Genomic DNA, 21400 nt, shown 5'->3' with positions numbered 1-21400 from the left:
TGAGAAGTGTGTTCACACTTCTCTCCCAGGTTATAAGAAAACTCTGCTTCTGAAATGCTCTTGGTTTTTGTGGTGTGGTATTTGTTACCGCATGAGGCAACACGATCTGTTTAGCCACTGAACCCATTTTTGGAAGAGCAATTCCCACTCCTGCTCCCTCACGTGCTCAACAATGCCTCTGCTCTTTAGCAGGTGCCATCTTCCTACCAGCTGTAAGATGGTGGCCATGGTGGGCACAACTGAATGTGTAGAGCAGGTGGCACAGGGTCTGGCTTGAGGTGGGGGTGCCAGAGACATTTTTGTACATCCTCTAGCAAACATTTATTTCAGTATCTACTGGTTATATAGAGAATTTATGAAAATCATTAAACTGTGAGCTTTTTTATGGGCATGAGAATCCACCACTGTTTCACTTAAGTATACTCTGAATTTTAGGAGATACTCTGATACATTTTACTTTGGATAAAATCTTTTCAATTCTTTAGAACAGAGAAATAATCATAAAATTCTAAGTGAGGGAAGTAGAAACAGACTCCATTAGTGCATTGAGTACATTATAGGTAGTATTGTAGATGATATAAATACAATGTACACACACCCATATCATTAACTCTGTATATTAAAACTATGCCACTCAATTCATGGTCCTCATTACACATACACAAAAAGTTGAATGCTCACTTAGGAAAAAAAATTTTTTTCTCCAGTTTCTCATCAAGTGTGTCTTAGGAGTCTTCATTGCTAGACAGTCAATGCAACAAACAGTGAAGCTTATTTCTTAGTTGGGCTGTGTTGATTCAGAGTTAATCATGTTTTCAATCAGTGTGCAAATAATCCCATCAGCTTGCACACAGATTTTATTGTAGTCCCCATTTAACTAACGAGGAAATGGAAGCAAGTTGAGCCCCTTTCTCTGAGCTCAAAGGATGACAGGGAGGTCGCCTGTCTCCTGTTGGACCACACAGGTGACATCCCAGTTGGGGTCTGTTGCATCCGGAAGCAACAGCTACAAGCCGGATAATGAAATGTCTGTTTTGCCTTTCAGATGGGCCTGAAGGTCAAGTTAGTTTATTTGTTTTTTAATTAAGCTGAAATTATAGGCTGGATGAAAGATCCCTCTGTGAGTGGTGATCCTTTGAGTAGCTGCACGAATTTTTCCGTCTCTCGATTTCTTCTAATCCCTTCTTCTGTTTGCAGGATTAGAAAAGCACTTGGGAGGCACATTAATCTTGCTGGCGTTGTCAGGAGTGATCAGCAAGTTTTATTAAAAGCCCCTGGATTGGCTGAAAGGCGTCCTTGTGGGAGTCTGGAATGAAAGGGGCATGTTAAGATCTCGGGGCACACTGTCAGGACCCCTCGCCCTGCCCCTGGGACTGTGACCTGAGCTGTGGGAGGAAGTGCAGAAGCCCTCCTCTGTTGAAGACATTCTGTGATGGCCAGAAGCGAGTGGGCCCCTGTCAGCATGAGCTCTCTAGGTCCGGGTGGCCTCAGTGTCCTCCTGCTTCTGCTGCTCCTGGACCGGGCCAGCCCTACCTTCATCAGCCTGAACCATGGGATGAGGGTGATGAAGGGCAGCTCTGCCTTCCTGTCGGAAGATGACCTCAAGTTTGCCATCCCCAAAGAGAAAGATGCCTGCAAAGTGGAAGTTGTGATGAATGAGCCGATAACCCAGAGGGCAGGGAAACTCATGCCACAGGTGGGTCATGTCTGAGATTCTCTGTTCAGTAGCATGGATGAGTTCCAGTGTACAAGAGTATGTGAGGGAGGTCAAAGGTCTCCTGTCTAGCCCTCAAAGTTGAGTACTGTGAAGAAGTTCACATTTGAAATGCTGGGGTTAAAGTTCACAGGCAGAGTATTGTACTCTTTTTGTATGTGAGGTGGAAGCTGTTTTTTAATGTCCTTGACTGATTCTAGCTAAGTCTACCACTGACAGGGTTTACTCTTAATTATGCTAACACCTGTGGAGGAGGTCAGGCTCAAACTAATATGGATGCTTGCATTTTTTTCTTAATAATGCACTGTATCAACAGGGCTTTCCAATTTCTCCTTTTGTATTGAAGAGAACTGCTTGATCTTATAGAGTAGTTAATCATCCAGGGAAAAGCATAATGTAAAAGAAGTACAGACATGCATTTTAATATATTGCTAATCTATGAGAGAGAGAGAGAGAGAGAGAGAGAGAGAGAGAGAGAGAGAGAGAGAGAGAGAGAGAATGAATATGAATATGAATATGGGGCAACCTTTAAGGGTTGGAGTGGGCAGTCACTTGCAGTGTGTGCTATGGAAGATTCTTATGGAATTCTTCCTGCCTCACATTACCTTCCCCATTGCCAGTAGTCAGGGTGTCTTTTGATAAGAAATTAAGGTCTCAAGAACATTTTAGGACATACTTGTGACCTCAGAATAGTAAGGGTAAAACTTGAGTAAGGGAAGAGAAGTAGAAAAGAGACCTGGAGAACTAAATATTCATTTTATCAAAAATGTCTGCATAAATGTTTCCCCCTTCAATCAAAAGGAGACTTTTTTATTTAAGGGTATTCTATGGTCACTTCTTGGGGCTGGGGTGAGTGTGTGGGGACAGAACCCAGGAGTGCTTTACCACTGAGCAGTATCCGCCAGTCATTTAACTTGTATTTTTTTAATTTATGTTTTGTGATAGAATCTTGCTAAGTTGCTGAGGCTGGCCTTGAACTTGTGATCCTCCTGCCTCAGCCCTTCTTAGTCACTGGGATTTCAGGTGTGTACCACCATACCTGGCTCTATAGTCATTTCTTTTGTAGAGAAGAATTCCCTTCTAAACTTTTATTTTCCTATATTGTCTTTGCTTAAAGCAGAAGTTGACCCCTCTACATAATAGAAAATGACCTTTGATTTTATCACTTGTTCCTGCTGTGACTTAACTTTCTCCCAATGTAAACAATCTTGAGAATATACTGCTGCTGCTTTTGGAAAAATGCACAAATTCCAATTGCTGAACCATGAACACAATTTCCTCTTCGTTTGGCTTAAGAAATGTGTTCATGAAGTGATTCAAACAGTACTAGATATTGTAGAGATGGAATAAAGAAGCTTAAATAGATGCTAGCTCCAATAATTATCTCTAGGCATTTCATTTACCATAGTTAAATTTATAGTCCAATTCTGAAATATGTGAATTCTATGGAAGGGAGTCTCACAATGGGGGTATATGGTAACTAAATGTCTAAACTAGATGTGACAGTAACTAAATGTTTCCAACCAGATTCCTTTGAGATTTTCTTGTGTCAGTCAAAGACCTTTGGGTAGGATCTTAAACATAGGATACAATCATGTCCATAAGTATGGAGACGTTGTATTCCCGAGAGTTTGGTAGTCCCAACTTCTCCTTGTATTACATAGCAGCAGGCAATGCAGAGCAACTGCAGGGATTGGGGTCAAAAGCCAAGTGAAGAATTAGGAGCAGCAAGATGGCACCTTGGTCCTAGTGGCTTGGAGTCCTCGATAAGGCCTGGACCCAGTGCAGTACTAATACAAATATGGACACCTTATAAAGATGATCAATTGTTAATTTGATACCCTTTCCAATAAACATAGTTTTTAAAAAGGGTCCAACACTTAGAAATGACATTATTTTTGGGGAGAGAGAAGTAAATTCCTACTGAGAGCCAGCAGGAGCAAGCTGTCTAAGCTGTTGTCCCATGCAAGCAGGACAAAGCCCTGTCATTCACCAGTTTCTCCTCCTTGAAGGCAATTTGGAATGAATCTGTTACTACCTAGCAGCCTCTGAGGTCAGTCCTCTTCCTACCCCAGATAACCTAAGACTCCTCAATACTGTGGCACTCTCTCTGAGAATAACGAAGTCACCTCCGAGATAGTGAGTTTTAATGGTTCTGCTTCTTTGGTGCTGAGGCACAGGGGAGCAGAAAGGGATCCAGGTGATGAGAACTAGATAAAAATCCTATGTGGTCACAAGGATGAAGGGTTGCAGTAGACCTCTGAGTCATCTCTTTCAGATTTTAGGGCAAAACTCTGGTTACTAGATAGATAATCTGGAACAGAAATAACAAAACGCCTGGCTGATTTAGGAAATTCTTGACTGCCTGGAAATATCCCAAACCACATTGATCCTTTTGTTTCTGTTCTCATTTTTAAAAAGTATTATTGAGGGCTGGGGTGTGGCTCAGTGGTAGAGCGCTTGCCTAGCATGTGTGAGGCCCTGGGTTTGATTCTCAGCACTGCATATAAAGAAATAAAATAAAAGTCCATCGATAACTTAAAAAAAAAAAGAAAAGTATTATTGATCCCTTAGTGTGCTAGTGCTCATGTTAAAAAAGTATTAAGTTCTGAATATTCAGTGTGTGCATTTCTAGAAGTACATATGATATCTCAAGTTGATTTACATAATCTAAAGTAGATATGTGATTTTTATCTTCCAAAATTGATTCTATGATACCAGTAAATCAGGAAGCTAAGGCAGGAGGATCACAAGTTCAAGGCCAGCCTCAGCAACATAGTGAAACCCTAAGCAACTCAGTGAGACTGTGTCTCAAAATAAAAAATAAAAAAGGGCTGAGATGAAATGCCCCTGGGTTAAATCCCTAGTACAAAAAAAATTATTCTATTGTATAGGAGTCCATTAAAATGTAGAGTCTCATCTCCAGTTTACCAAATAGCAGAACTTTGTGCCATAGAAAATTTTATATAGTGAGGAAACAGTTTCTCCAGCCATCTATTTTTAAAATTTCTGATAATTTCTATAAAAAACTAGATTCTCATGTAAAGTCTGAGTTGAAGGGAATTTGTGCTTGGTTTTTAACCCCAGCTGGTTCAGCCCTCTCCAGAGATTTATTGCTTATAGAGTTCTTGAAATTAAGCATAGCCAAGTTCACACACACACACACACACACACACACACACACACACACACTCACACACACATACACAGCCTAAATATTATTCATATATAAATATATAATATATATTTACAAACACTGTTTTTTATAACTTTATTGTGCTTTATTTTTTTATGTGGTACTGAGTATCGAACTCAGTGCCTCACACATGCGAGGCAAACGCTCTACCACTGAACCACAACCCCAGCCCTAAACATTATTCTTTAATAGAGCTTAATATTAAGCTTAAAGCTAGGCTTATGTGAACCCATTTCTAGCAAGATGACTGTATTAACAACACCCTGCTGTGTAATGAACAGTTTCATGTGATTTGCACAGAAAATGTTTTGCTTAACATCTGTTCAATTAGTGTTTTCATTTCATTACTGAAGTTTGTCTTAGAACCAACAGGTTCATTTTCCTACTAGATATTTGGAAAGGGACTTCAGTGGGTGCATGCCAGTGCCTTCTGTTGAGATCACCCCCTTGATAGAGTCAATTAGACAAGGTCGATGGTCGTGTGTCGTACTCCTGTTTTAGGACAAGACAGCCTCACTTAGCAGTTCTGACACCTGACCCAGAGCAAGAAGTTTCCTGGGTGGAAAAGCACCTCAGTTTAGCGCTGAGCTTGCTTTTTTTTTGAATGGGAAATAAAGCAGTAAGAAAATATCTCTAGTTTGAACTAGTTTACTGTCGTTAAAGTGAGTAATGAGTTAGGAATGTGTGGCAATTTAATTATAAATTGTAATTGAAAAGCAGTTGAAGTGGAAAAAAACAAAGCTAGACAGTAATTAGAAAAGGATTTAGCTCTCCTTTGTTTTAGTTAGTAAATTTATGGACAATTATGGTTGTCGCCTTTTATAAAAGGAAAACATATTATGAAACATTAAACAGATGTTTCTTTTAGCAAAGCAGATTGTCTCTTTATTACCACGACTATTTGTCAATGGGGTGGGGAAGGGCTTCTCTTTATCTTCTTCCTAGTTATCAAATGAAGAGGAGAGCCAGTGATATCTGTAAGACAAGAAAGTCATTTATATCGGTAATAACATCTTCTCAGGGTGGATTCTGTTGTCTGAAAATGGTTGAGACTGAAAAAGGTAAAGACTGGACACCATCAGCTCCATAGTGAGGATGTGTAAATACCTCAGGGGTATTTCTCAGCCTTCTACCAACTCAGATTGGGCAGAATGAAGGTCATGCTGAGTCTGAAAGAGAAGACTTTTCTTTCAAAACTAGGATTTCCCCAAACCAGCCATTTCCTTAATCATTTTGAATGAGGTGGTGTGGTTAATTATCTTTATTTGAATAGAAGTTGCCTTTAGAATTCTATGTCTCATCATCCATTTCTGCTATTATATAACTAATAAAAGCTGTCTTTTGCAAGTATATAAGACACAATTGTGGTTTATATTTGACTCTGATCAACCACAATAGCACCCCGCCCCCTCCTCACAGTGGCTTCCTCTTTAAATGTAAAAATGCTATTTGGAAAAGAAAGAAAAAACAGGAGAACACATGTATACAGAACAAATACAGTTTGTTGGTGGGTGGGTTAATGCTTGCCTTTTCATACAGACACACAGAAAGATCCCTTTAACCCAATTGCTAGAAACCCCTGAAGGGAGTAAATAGAAATTTTGATAAATGGAACCATATTTTAAAAGTCTGCAAAAAGGTAGCCATTTAGGCAGTAATTACCCCTAATTTACTTGTTTGATCTGCTTGGATTTTCATAATTTAGATATTTACTGAACAAGACTCAGCTGTACGGTGAGTGGGCATGGGGTAGGATAGAGGTGGTAGTTAATACGTGCAAGCGTGCGCACAAACACACACACACACACACACACACACACACGTGTGCATACCACTCACAGGCCATAGTTTTTCCAGGAGGTACTTGAGATATGGAAAAATAAAACTTTGTACCAATTTTCTCACGTGTATTTATCCATTTTTTATGTGAACTAGATCTTTGACTGCCATTTCCTTCCCAATGAAGTCAGATATGTTCACAATGGTTGCCCGATTCTTGATGAAGACACAGTGAAGCTTCGACTTTACAGGTGAGTGGACTAGGAGCTCTGATTATGTGTTGCCAGACAACCATTCTGTTTACTTAGGGTTTTTTCTGTCGCTATATATTATTATGAGGGGAGTTAATAGATTCTAAACAAGAAAGTAACCAATAGACATTGGAGGCCTGAGTGGTAAGGCAAGAATTGTGGCCAATTTTCAATCATCTTCATTTGAATTATTGTCTTGGGGCTTTTCTACAAATTACTAACTCCATCCTGTTTCTATTTAGTGTTCTTATGCAAGTATCTCTGGTATTCCAACCTACCATCTATAATAAGAAAAAAAAGTTACAAATAGCAAATTGTTTATGAGAATCAATTAGGAAATATGCTCCAAAATTGAATGAAATTTTTTTTGGTGACTAGCTGTTCAGTTACAGGAAGTACAATATCTTCCACTTTTAAACATTAAATAATTCAAATGTGCTTAAAATCAGTTACAAAGCTAAACATAGAGTGATCTTATGACCCAGTAATTTCCCTTCTAGGTATATACACAAGAGAAATGAAAGCCTATGTTTGTACAAACACTTGTACAGGAATGTCATGACAGCATTATTCATAGCAGCCAAAAAGTTGTACGAATTCAACTGACAAATCTATGTAATATAATATTATTCAGACATGAAAAGGAATGAAGCGTGGATTCATGGGACAACTTGGCTGATCTTTGAAAACATTATGCTAAGTGAAAAAAGTCAGACACAAAAGGACAAATATTGTATGGTTTCATTTATATGAAATGTCCAAAGTAGGCAAATCCGTAGGAACAGTAGATTGGTGGTTGCCAGAGGCTGGGTTAGGGGCCATTGGGGAGTGACTACATGGGTATGGATGTCATTTTGGGGTGATGAAAGTATTATGGAATTAGATAGTTGAGATATTTATATAACTTTGTGAATATATTAAAAACCATTGAGTTGTACTTTTTAAAAGAATAAATTTCATGATATGTGAATTATATAAAAAATTAATTTTAAGGTTATAGTTATAGTATTTCAGACTTCATAGAAGCAAGTGAGGACAGGGTAGGTGGAGTAGACCTTTATATAATTGTTTACTTGTCTTTTTTTGTTCTTAAGAGTATTTGATTAAAACAGGTTGGTATAAATTTATTGTAAGTACTACAACAATGCATTAGAGTTTTGAAGACGACTTTGGAACCGTGAATCATTCTACAACATTTATAACCACCCACTACAGATCAGGGTCCACACAGACCATAGGAAACTCAAGGATGAAGGTGCACAAACTCTTGGTGCTCATGGTTAAATGCGAAAGATGGGCAGATAATTAGAATGCAGAGACCACAAATGCCTCGAAAAAGGCAAAATACTGTGCTCAGAAAATCAAGTGGCACCCACTTTCCTTAGAAAGCTAAAAATCATCATGCAAGGCTTTCCAAGACTTTAGTGTTAAAAGACAGACTTCAAAGATCTTACGAAGATTGGGAAAGTACACGCAGGAAGGCTGCCACTGCTTGTCGTTTGATGTCATTTGAAATAGAATATTCAGCATAGTTGGGGGCAGAGACCAGGGAGCATGTTTATTTCCCTCCTCCCTCTTCTCGAGCTTCTATGGCAAGTGATTTGATTTCTCTGTGCCTCAGTTTCATCATTGCAAAGTAAGAATGAAAATGCCTTCAATAGGTTCTTCTCAGTACTGAAAAAGATACCGCGGTAAGGAGTTCAGCCTAGAGTTTAGTGTGTTATGGGTCTCAATAAAAGCATATCAACGAAGAGCTGAATTGTTAATGCAAATACATCACTCAGTAATTTCAAACACTCAAAAAAACAAAACAAACAACAACAACAACAAAACCACATGACAACACATCTCTGTTAGCCTCTGCAAATACCCTGAGAACAGAGTCGGCAGAGGATAGAAGTAGTGGAAGTAACCATTGCTGATACGATTTTCATGGCAAGCAGACCTGAATGTCCACCTGTTTTGTGGTATTTCTGAAGAGCAAAAGGGCCTTGATACTACAGAAACTCCTTGCCCCTTCACTCCTGAATTAAAACTCAATCCATAAAGAATATAGGCCCTGGGGCTGGGGATGTGGCTCAAGCGGCAGCGTGCTCGCCTGGCATGCGTGCGACCCGGGTTCGATCCTCAGCACCACATACCAACAAAGATGTTGTGTCCGCCGAGAACTAAAAATAAATATTAAAAATTCTCTCTCTCTCTCTCTCTCTCCTCTCTCACTCTCTCTTAAAAAAAATAAATAAATATTAAAAAACTTTCTAAAAAAAAAAAAATATAGGCCCTATACCCCTAAATTTGTTATGTTGGAGGTGAGACTCCAAAGTCTCTGCAGTCCTTACCTGTCAGTATGGATGATGAGCTTGAGAGCAGGCATTGAAAGAAAAGGATTGGAGGAAGAAGCAGCAGGAAAAGCATCGACACCAAAGTAAAGAGAAGGGATGAGACCTGAGAGGTTGAGAGTATAGCAGGAAATTAAATCAAAACTCCACCTGATGCAAAAATGTGTGAAGGCCGGTTTTTAAGCTTCAAGCTAAGTGCTCAGGTATCAGAAGTGTCTGAGCACCAATACTTATTTCCTTTGCTTTGTCCTCTCTACAGATTCACTGAGACAGACACCTTCACTGAAACCTTTACCCTGCGGGTCTATCTCATGGAGCCAGACTGCAATATTATCCGCATGAGTAGCAATGTCCTGGAGGTGTCTGAATTCTACGGCCTGTCCCGAGCCATTGATAAGAACCTGCTCAGATTCGACTATGAGAGGATGGTGGGCCTGGAGTGTACCGTCAGACTGGATCCTTTGAGAACTAGGCTGCCAGCTCACGGCCAGATGGTTGTGGTGGAGCCTCGCCCAGAAGGACCCCGTGGAGATCAGCCACACAGTTTTTTCCCTGAGTCCCGTATGATAACTTTCAGTATTTATCTGGATATTACTAAAACTGACAAAAATATCCATGAATGGTCACCTTCCGCTAGACAAATAGTTCAACTTAATATAATTTTAGCGTCTTGGGAAGAAAATGTAGGTTAGTGGTTAAGTGCATGGATTTTGGAATCAGAAAGATCTGGATGTGAAAACTCCTTCTGCTATTCATTTTCTGTGTTATTTTGGTTATGAATCTTCTGCCTAAGCCTCTGGGAGATGGGAAAAGATAATAGCTGCTCCATAGAATTAAATAAGGATGGGAGTAAAGGAGATCACACACAGGAGGGGCTTAACACAGTGTTCGGCTCATAGGAAGTCTTCATTAATTATCAATTGTTATAGTAAAAGCAATGGCAGCAGCAGTAAGAGTGGTTTATTTATACTTCATTAGATATTATTGCCTTGTGATCTAGCTTGAAGTAGAGCTGGTAGGTAGCATGGTTTAAATCAGGAAGCATTAATGGATAAGGTTCCTTCCATTAGTCATTCAATCAATATGTTGGATACTTCCTATATGCATAATAATGTCTTAGGAACTATGAGAAGAACAAGAAATATAAGGAATAATCATGCTTGTAGTAATATCTTGCATTTGGACAGAAGTTTACCACTAAAGATACACTTGAGCAAAAATCATCTCATTTCCTCTTCACAACCACCTGTCTATAAAATGGATCATCTGTTTTATGTGACATGGAAATGAAACTCAAAAAATAACTAGCCTATGAGTGTCATACACCTAACAAGTGAAAAATGCAGTTGGGTAGAGACACGAAGACTACTGGAGAGAGAATTATGGCTTTTGGTAAGACGGCACAGGTTGGTCAAGGTGGTTCACTGAGTGTTTAAGGGAAGGTTTAGAAAAATAAAAGATTAATTAGACTGAGAAGGACATGCAGGACTTGAGTGTGTGATGAGCACTGTGGGGAGAGCATTTTGGTGAGTAGAACAGTCTATTAGAGACATTCAATCACCAGAAAACATGTTTTATTTTTTTCCTCTCAGTCTAACTTTGGATGGGCAAGAGAACTGGTCCCTTGTTCTTTTCACTGAAGGAAATTATAAGCTTTCAGAATAATGCTAACCCTAGGAAGGGATTGGAAGGTACATCTGAGTATTCCTGGGGTCTGTAAGAATGAATACATGTCTAAAGGTGGGTTTTTGTTTTTACACCCGTGGTATTCAAGTGGCAAGCCTAATGCAGCATTGTTCATTTTAGAACTGGGAATGGAACTGAAGTGTCCAGGTGGAAGCTGTACCCTGGAATTGAAGAAAATAGCAAGTCTCCAAGTGAGCTGTGAGGAGTTCCTGCTGATGGGGCTTCGTTATCAACACCTGCAACCCCCTTCTCCCAACATTGACTATATCTCCATCCAACTGGACCTCACAGACAGCAGGAGTCAAATCGTGTACAAGGTACAGTGGGGTTATGGGTTGATGACCTGGCTGATTCACAGGAGGACAGTCAACTGCACAGAAGGGCTCATGCCACTTCCCAGGCCAGGTAGAGTTCCTGGGCCCTGGAGGGTAACACTGCCTGGCATCTCAACGCAACTGCAGCCTGTTTGTTCTGCCAACAAGTGCTTAAAGCGATATCTTTTACGTGTAATATTAGATATTTCTCTCTCTGGTTCTCGATCACTAAGGCAGCTTGGAAAGGATTGGGGTTGGTTACATGTTAACAACCATTTTTGCTCTTTACCAGCAGTACTTCCCCCGCCCCATGCTCTAGTGCTGGGAATTGAACCCGGGGCCTTGCACATGCTAAGCATGCACTCTACCACTGAACTGCATCCCCCAGGCCCTTCCAACACTTTTCAACCTCTTGGTTGGCCCTCTGTGGCACCTTCTCTTTGATATTTCCTTTTTCCTTGACATCAGGGACTCCACTGTGCAAACCCACAGGCAACCAGGAGGGAGGGGAACCTCAGTCCCACTTCCATGGTTGTGACCAAGGATCTCATTTTCACTCTTTGAGACTTCAGGACAGAGGTCTGGGCTGTCCCAGCCTGTCTCCCATTAATTTCTCTTGCCCCACCTCTTCTTGATTTCTGCACACTGAAATGACGACTGGAAGTGGAATCAACTTTTATGAAGTATCTAACACGCTTGTTACTCTACAGTCTGCTTATTTGGGAAACTGGGGACAAGAGCACACCTGCTTAAAAAGCTCGGTTTGTGCTCGTGTAAGACAATCCAGGATGACATCTGGAAAGACTTCCATTTTTACAATCTGCCTTCCCCCTAGGATCTGTCCTAAGAGGCTCAGTGAAATAGTGAACATTATTACCCCATGGAATTGATAATTCAAGAAGTAATAAAGACATGACAAAACAAGATCATGGAATTTTAGATTTAAGATCTGGAAAAAAATCACTTCCAGGTAGTCGGGTCTAATTTATTAGGAGCTTTTAAAGGATGGATTTCTGAGTCTAATATCTGAACACTTGCCTCGGTTCAAATGTCTGCTTATCCATCCATGTGACTTTGGACTTCATGTTTCATTTTCTTCAGCTTAAAATAAGGATAGTAGTACCTCTTTCTTAGAGAAACTAGAGGATTAAAAGAGACAATAAAACCATACTTATAAATAAAACCATATTTGTGCTTGGCACAAAGCCAGACCCATATTAAGCATATTTATGTTTTGCTAGTTTAAAAAGCCACTGAGTAAAAAGTTTAGGATAAGCCAGGTTTGGAAATAGTTGGTTGAGTCTAAGCCCCCTTTTTTGGCAGTGATGACGCAGAGAAATTATGTACCTGGCCCACACGTGCATGCCTGTTTTATGCATGTCGTGATCAAAACTCTAGGTCTAGATGTTTTCTGTTTGTTTTGACACAAACTCTTTTCCCTTTCAATGATTTCTCATCTCAGTCTAAAAACTTAGAGACATTTTTCTTTCCAGCTGATTTTTCTTATTTTTCTCAGTGTATTGAGTTAGGGTTTTACTATATTTTTAGATCTGTTTCATTGGGAGGTTATCCCTTTGAATGACCTCCATACTTTATTTAGCATTAACCTATAGTCAATTTGGTTTTTCACAGCAGATCCATTTCTGAAGATGAATATGCTCATGGCAGAGAATATTAAAAAACAGAACAAAGTAAGAAGAAAATAAAATGAGCTGTTTTGCTACCATTTTTATATACAGAGACATACCCAGAGGGGAGGTACACATACCAGAACTGGTTTTATGAAATTGAATTTATATTACACATGAAGTTTTGTACATAGTTCTTTTGGTTATTTTTATGACTGTAGAGTTCATCCTCATAAAGTAACTATATGACCATTTAGCCATAATTTCTTGTACATTTTTAAAGGTCTTTCTCTTTACATTTGCCTTTTGGCTCATCTGAAATAAATTTTATTATATGGTGGAACATAAGGAATTATTTTTCTTCCAGTAGCCAAATTTCCTACACTATTTGTTGGACAACCACCTTGCTTCCCAATGACATTAATGATTCTTCTATTGGGTGGTGAGATATAGAGAATGCTGTTTCAAGGCTGGCTCTTTCGTTCTTTAGGTTTATCTACTTATTGTCATGCTGGTACCACATCATCCTATGTATAATCAGTCTGTCACGCTCTTTCCTCTGTAAAGCTGTTTCCCCCTATTTTTAGTCCCAAATAAATAATTAAATAATTTATGTTAGTTTTTTTTTAAGCCCTAAGGAGTTTATCAGTATTGGATTAAAACTATAAATTCTTTAAGGCAGAGTTAGAATATTATGGCATTTAGGATATTAAATCTTCTTGTCCGGAAATAAGGTATCTCACTTTATCTGGGCAAATGTTATACATTTCTATAATGTGTATAATTTCCTTCATGTAAGTTGAGCACAAAAATTAAACCCAGTCCTGGGCAGTTTATTTTTGTGAAACTGTTGTGAATAGAATTCCACCCCCATGATATCTTCTCATTGGTTATTGATGAAAAACAGGAAAGCTATTTTTTGGTATCATTTTCATTTATCTGGCTTCTTTCCTGAATTTAATTATTTAAAGTGTTTTTTTTTAAATTCTTTGCACTTTCAAAGACCATAATTACATCTTATCACAAATGGTGATAATTTTGGTCTTTTCCTGTAATTTTTCCTCTTCAACTCTATTCCCCACAGGTTTGACCAGAATACATTAAATAAAATGTTGCTTACAAGCATCTTTGCCTTCTATATTTTATCCGTCTTAATGACTTACCTTGACTTTTTCAGTGCTTCTTGCCTTAAGTTCATCTTTTTTTGAAATTAATGTGGTTATTCTGCTTTTCTCCCTTAACATGATATGTGTGGGTCATCCTTTCACTTTTGATCTTTCAGTATAACTTTCAGTTCCTTTCTATAAGGTACATTTAACTAAGCATTTTCACAGAATTTCATAAGAATTTTCTCAAATAAGGAAATACAAACTGTTTATATTTGTGGTAGTAATGGATACATGTGTTTCTTACTTTTCTTGTTTTTATGCCTTCATGCTAATTGAAAACATTTTTGCTTATCACCATGTACAAGGCCCTGAGTTCCATCTTCAGAACCACAGACACAAAAAATTTGTCTTGCAAAATAGGTTAAGGGATGGGGATATAGCTCAGTTGGTAGAATGCTTGCCTCACATGCACAAAGCCCTGGGTACAATCCCCAGTACCACCCACAAACACGCGCACACACACACACACACTCACACACACACACACTCACACACACAATTTATACTTTCTTTGCCTTTATCTTACCTGTTTATAGAAGTCCTTTATCTCATTTTATATTTTATGAGTCTCTTGGATCCTTCCTAGGTATGCTGAGGGCGAATGCAGTTGATCCTTTCTCCTGGCAATTGCCCAACTCCCATGCTTTGTTTATATAATTTTCAACTTCTGTTCTAATTTATGATCGTGATACCTTATTATTTCTCATATCATCTATCTCTTAAGTAAGCATTTTTTGACATTGGTATCCATTTTAATTAACATTTAAAATAACATTTATTTAGACTTAAGACTTAATTGATTATCTCAGTGTATTACACTGGTCCTTTTAAATCATGATTTACCATTTTTTGACTTTTTATACTATGCATCTTCAAATAATATTTTTCCCACGGCACATCTTTGGATGTCATTCGTTTGCCCGTGTAGCCATGCAGTGGGAAGAGGAGGGGTTGTCTTCTCTGATTCTCTCTTGCAGTTCTCTCTTCTTCCAAGCTTTGCTGGCTGCTTTCTGAACTTTTGGGCTGGTGCTTTTGGGGGCTGTTGGAGAGAGAGGGGCCTTGTTTTCTCAGGCGCTGATGGAGTATGGTTTCATGTTCTGTGCGCCTGACAGATGTTTCAAGCTGCTTCAATGTCTCAGGAGCAAGTTCATGGTTTCTTTGGACAGCCCTGTCACAGGGGTCTCTCCTTCTAGCTCTCTTAGAGGATGCATTTCTAACCTGAATGGTCATTTGCAAATTTTCCCGTAGTCCCTAGGATGTGATTCCTATTTCTAGCTTTATGCTGCTAGACTTTTGGCCTCTGAAGGATGTTCCCTAAAGGTCAGGGCCCAGGATAACCCCCAATCAACCCTCTGTCCCATGTGGCTCACATCTGGAAGCACTCATATGTCCCTTATTGCCACAAAAATGACAGGCTGCTCCCAGCACCGCCACCATTGTTCTTCTGCTCTGGCCTTTGCCCTTGCTCAGGTATGAGCCTGGAATTTCCTTCTGTGTCCCCACCTATAGAGCACACTTACAGGCTATCTCAAGGAAACTTCTCTTCTGACACCTTAGACAAGGGATGTGCCATTGACCCATCTTTCCTGCCTTGAGGGGTGTGTGGTGTGTGTGTGTGGGAAAAGTGAGTCCACACAGCAGAGGGTTCCTCTGTCTAAATATGTCTCTGTCTCATACATACCTCTCTCAACATTTTGGTATTCTTATAGCAGAGGAGAGAGTCTTGGAGTCTAGAACCATATTCCTAGACAATTTGCTAGGTAAATTTTGAATATGGGATCTGTCTCACACTCCCTTAGAAATCTGATTTCCCTTCTATTGGAATGTCATTTGAGATTGAGCCAAGAATTCCATTTTTAACTTTGTGTTGCATATAGATGACCACTCCTAGTCCAGGCCAGTGTCCAGCAGCATGACACTGGCTAATTGAGCCTGGTTCTGTCAACAGTGGGATCCATCACATTCTGTGACAGGCAGCATCTACTGCTATGAGGATTCTTCCCACCCAAGGTGTTCATTGAGACCACAGATTCTATTATGTAATTGCATGGTTTCTTTTGAAAGCTCTCTTATGTGTAGCTCCCAATGTTTTTTTTTTTGTTTGTTTGTTTTGTTTTGTTTTTTGGTACCAGGGATTGAATTTAGGGCACTCAACAACTGAACCACACCCCCAGCCCTATGTGTATTTTATTTAGAGACAGGATCTCACTGAGTTGCTTAGTGCCTCACCATTGCTGAGGATGGCTTTGAGCTCGAGACCCTCCTGACTCAGCCTCCCGAGCTGCTGAGATTATAGACATGCGCCACTGCAACCAGCCGTAGCTCCCAATTTTTGAGATGCTTTTCTAGCTCGAGTGTTTACTTGCTACTAAACAGAGTGAGCCTCCTTCAATTGCACAAGTACAGAGTCATAAAGACATTCTTCCTTCGTTCTTCCCCCTGACTTCCTTAAAACCACGTGCCAGGAGGTGGACAGGGAGCTGGTGTGTGTGCCAGACACTGCCACGTGCTCTGTTGTGACTATTTCATTTAATCCTTACTAGATACTTGGGAGTCTAGAATTCCCATTTATTTATGGGAGCAAAATAAGATTTGGAAGTTAGAGAACTTGTCTAAAGTCACACAAATTATAAGTGCAGGAGATGGAATCATAAGCACAGTTATTTCTGATGCCAAAATAGGTGTTCCCTTCTTAACCCTTGATGCATATTGGAGTCACTGGGGAGCTCTAAAAATACCAAATACTACTTTTCTGATCCCCTCCTTGGAACAATTAAGTGAGAACCTTAGGAGGTGGATTCTGGCTGTCATGTGTTAAAACTCTCCAGGTGATTCTAATGTGCAGCCAGGATTTCGATCACAGTTGGATGTGTCCTTTGGGCTGTAGCTTTATTATGTATCATGCCGTTAATCCTGTGCATTATAGCTCTATTCATATGATTCCCTCTTCCTATTTTCCTTCTCCTTCAAAAGTCAGAGAGTGCGTGGTTGCCTGTCTACATCAGAGCTGGCATTCCGAACCAGATTCCAAGGGCTGCGTTCATGGCCATGTTCATTCTGGAAGTGGATCAGTTCATCCTGACCTCTTTGACTACGTCAGTTCTGGACTGTGAAGAGGATGAGACCCCCAAACCCTTGCTGGTGTTCAACATTACAAAAGCCCCACTCCAGGGCTACATGACACACCTGTTGGATCACACCAGACCCGTCTCCTCATTCACCTGGAAGGATCTCAGCGACATGCAGATTGCCTATCAGCCTCCTAACAGCAGCCATTCTGAGAGGAGAAATTATGAGGTAAGAAGGAAGAGAGGCAGAGTCTCCAGCCTCATTTTTATTCAATGATTCCAGAGGCCATTTCTGACTGGATGATGTAGCACATACCCGTAATCCTAGAGGCTTGGGAGGCTGAGGCAGGAGGATCTCAAGTTCAAAGCAGCCTCAGAAACTTAGTAAGGCTCTAAGCAACTCAGCAAGACTTGGTTCAAAAATAAAAACTAAAAAAGGCTGGGGATGTGGCTCAGTGGTTAAGTGGCCCTGGGTTCACTCCCTATAACCCGCGCCCCCTCCAAAAAAAAAGAGAGAGGCTACTTCTGTCAATCCTCCGTTATGTTGATACATTCTTTGCTTCCGAAGAGAATCATCAGTGTAACTCAGGATGCAGACTAAATGCCAGGGGAAGCCATGCAGAGACAACCCAGAGAGACATGGTGGTGGTCAGCTGAAGAGAGAGCTGGTCCCTCGGCAAGCAGCTGCAACTCAGCTCTAACTGGTTGCTGCCGTGTAAAGCCACATGGGTCTCTTTTCACCATGGTTCTCATCTGTCCAGAGGAGCTGGAAACCTATAGTTTCTTATAAAAATATCTTCACCTTCTAAATATAGAAAACATAAAAATTGTAAAAAATATTTTGCCAACAACAAAGTCTTTCTGAGGGCCACATCTCACCCAGGGCTTGCCAGTTTGAGAACTCTGGTGTCCCCCTACAGCCTTCTTGCATTATATAGACCGCTGAAGTGAGAGATGAATTTGTCCATGACTTTTTAAATTAATAACTTCTCTTTTTATCTTTTTTATTAATACCTTCTCTTTTTATCTTGTTTATAATTAACGATATTGACTCAAGGAAGGAGAAGCCATAGTCTGATCTGATAACTAATTTTGCTATCAAATACTCTCCATGGGGAAGTCCTCCTTCTGTCTGATCTAAATCCCCTTTGCTGCAGGTTCAGCCTCTTTCCTCTTGTTTTGGATTCAGTGGAAGTTGAGAGCAGCTGGTTACTGTCTTGCCTATGATAACACTTCACATCCTTAAAGACCTACCAGCAAGTCATTCAGACAGGATGGAAAATTTAAACGAGCAGATTGAGAAAGACTTGAGTTCAGGTTTATTAAGGAAAATGAGTGTTCCTGGGGTTACCAGACTGTCTTCCATGTAATTTAGGCATTTGCAGCATTTAGCTTCAAGGGCAATCCAAAGGCTTCAGGCTGTAAGAGCTATGCATTGCCCTTTGCTTTTATTTTCTTCCCTTTTTAATAGTGTGTGGCAGCTGTATTTTCCTTCCCTGGCCTCTCATTCCTTCGAAGAAATTTTTCATTATACATCCAGTTTTACCCTGAGCTCACAAACAAAGCACTGCCATTCCGGCTGTGTTCTATGTGTATTTTCTGGCATTATATAATGTAATCTTAGAGCAAAACCTGTCTAAATGTGGTCTTTTTCTTTTTCTTTTTCCTTTTTTTTTATTAGGCAGTAACTCCCAATTTTCTCAGTGGAGATTATGCATTTTTCAGGTTTGTGGGCAGAAAGCCCTGTGCCTAGGGCCCAATCTAATGTGTATTTACACCTTTCAAAAAGTCATCTCGTGTCCCTGTTGAGTTTCATTTTTAGATTGTTACTTTGGCACCTTGAATTGGTTTCTTTTGTTATTCAGTATTTGGGGATATGTTGCTACTAATTTTTTTTTAATCTTCTCAAATGGACTCCACATTCTTCAGAAATAAGTAGTGTCTCTTGTAATCCTCTGTTACAGTTCATCTTTCTTTTCAAGAATGTGGTGCTATGTAAACATAGCATGTAGCTCAAATCTTATCACATGGCTTCTACTTATTAGTTATGAACTTCATAACTCATAAGCACAACTAAGCAAAAAAAAAATCTTGTTACTTAAATGTTTTTCTTCATGGTGGGTGCACTTTTTTTTTCTGGGTACTAGGGATTGAACTCAGAGACACTCAACCACTGAGCCCCATCCCCAGCCCTATTTTGTATTTTATTTAGAGACAGGGTCTCACTGAGTTGCTTAGCACCTTGCCATTGCTGAGGCTGGCTTTAAACTTGAGATCCTCCTGCCTCAGCCTCCCAAGCCCCTGAGATTATAGGTGTGAGCCATGACACCCGGCTATTCTTTTTTTTAATTGTCAATGGATCTTTTTATTTTATTTATTTATCTATTTATATGTGGTGCTGAGGATAGAAGTCAGGGTCCCACACATGCAAGGCAAGTGCTCTACCACTTAGCCACAACCCCAGCCCTATACTTAAATTTTTAAAAAATATTTAAAAATATGTTTAACAGGATAGCACCTGTAGGTTAGGGTTTCTTAAAATCAGCACCATTGACATTTTGGATCAGATAATACTTTGCAGTGAGTGCAGGATATTGGCATCCCTGGCCCTGACCCATTAGATGCCAGTAGCACCCCACCCCATGCAACTATTTGTGAAACCAAAAGTATCTCTAGATGTTCCCAAATATCTCCTGGGGTGGGGTGACACAAAACCACCCTCAGTTGAGACTCAGTGCTATAAAGTCTCTCCCTTAGAGAAACATTGGAGTGGTCTCATGTTGGACTAAGGGCAGTTTGTTTAGCAAATGAAGGGATACTTCTCCAACATACTTGCTAATTTCAGATTAGTAAATTCTATGAAGAACAAAATTTAAAAATACTGATAAAGTAAGGAACAAAATCTGGGGTCTGAAAAAGTAAAATCAGGTTGTTAAAAAAAAGAAAAGAGAAAAGAAATAGAGAGAGAAATTGAGAAGGGGGATCATTATTAGGTTCAGAGATCCAGTTGGTTGAGGGGAATAACTCTGAAGGACAATAAGATTGTCAACTGTGGTTGACAACATTTAGTTAGATATTTCAATATCTAACTAAAAAATCCTCTAGTAGAGAGGATTTTGCATGTTCCCAACACATAGAAATTATATATTGAAGTGAAGTTTATAACAGTAAACCTGATCTGATCATTACACATTGTATACATGCATTGCAGTGTCATAATAAACCTTATATACATATAATTGTGTCAATTAAAAATCAAAATATTTAAAACGACAATTAAAAATAGTACCTAAGAACTGTGGGTGTAGCTCTGTGGAAGAGCATCTACCTAGCATGTGTGAGGCCCTGAGTTTGATCCCCAGCACTGAAGAAAAAAAAATGGAAAAAAAGTCTTTCATGTGAATATTCTTACAAAATGACTAATAATTTGAAACAGTATAAATGTTCATCATGGACAAATAAAATGTGGTGTATCCTTACAATGGAACTATTTGCAATTAAAAGGAAAGAACTGTTGACAACATGCTATGACACAAATAAATCTTAAAACATTAAGAGAAAGAAGCTAGGTATGAAGGACCACATGTTGTATGTCTTCATTCAAATGAAATTTCTAGAAAAGGCAAATCTATGGAGACTGAAAGCAGATTGCTGGCACCTGGGTGGGGTAGACAGTGAGGAGAATTGACAGGGATGAGCATAAGGACTTTCTGAGGTGATGGAAATCCTTCTTAACTTTATGTGAAGGCTACACAACTTGGTAAAAGAGAAACATTCAGGAGCCAAAAGTTGAGTCCATTTTTCCTTCCACCCCTGGGTATGACCCCAGCATTAGTGGTACTTGATACTTGAACTTCTCAGTGTGTGTTTCCTGTACATCTGTTTGCTTGCAGGTGGAGTTGGAGGTATATGACTTTTTCTTTGGAAGGAGTGCACCTGTCACAGTCCATATCTCCATCAGAACAGCAGACACCAACGCCCCCCGGGTGTCCTGGAATACAGGTGAAGCCCAGAATGAGGCAACAGCCAGCAGAGCCCCGAAGACAGCACCAGAAAGTCATGGGTCAGGAAAGAAGGGTAGTTTTACTCCCAGTTCACGCATGAGATACAGGCTAAGGATGTCAGATAGTTGTTTTGTTTTATCCTAGTGGCCAGATGAGAAATTAAAATCCAGTATCCTCATGTCTGAGGCCATATTCTTGCCTCTTGGGGGAGATGAGCCAAAAGGACACCTTTCAACTGAAAGAAGCAAAAAA

General features: G+C 39.7%; 1 protein-coding gene across 4 annotated transcripts in view; it reads left to right on the top strand.

Annotated features, from left to right (window-relative positions):
* The window catches only part of Frem1 (FRAS1 related extracellular matrix 1), a 161746-nt gene that overhangs the window by 34880 nt on the left and 105466 nt on the right, over window positions 1-21400 (top strand). For all 4 annotated transcript variants that reach the window (XM_078047648.1, XM_078047647.1, XM_040285828.2 and 1 more), the window contains exons 2-7: window positions 1198-1696; window positions 6846-6940; window positions 9539-9840; window positions 11086-11282; window positions 17050-17373; window positions 21038-21146. In XM_078047648.1, the coding sequence (XP_077903774.1) occupies window positions 1433-1696; window positions 6846-6940; window positions 9539-9840; window positions 11086-11282; window positions 17050-17373; window positions 21038-21146 (1291 nt within the window). In that variant the 5' untranslated portion in view covers window positions 1198-1432. The remainder of the gene's footprint in view (window positions 1-1197; window positions 1697-6845; window positions 6941-9538; window positions 9841-11085; window positions 11283-17049; window positions 17374-21037; window positions 21147-21400) is intronic.

This window comes from Ictidomys tridecemlineatus, chromosome 4 (assembly GCF_052094955.1).
Source record: "Ictidomys tridecemlineatus isolate mIctTri1 chromosome 4, mIctTri1.hap1, whole genome shotgun sequence".
Classification (NCBI taxonomy): Eukaryota; Metazoa; Chordata; class Mammalia; order Rodentia; family Sciuridae; genus Ictidomys; species Ictidomys tridecemlineatus.
Note: the sequence above shows the minus strand (reverse complement) of the source record. Positions and strands in the feature narration are given on the sequence as shown.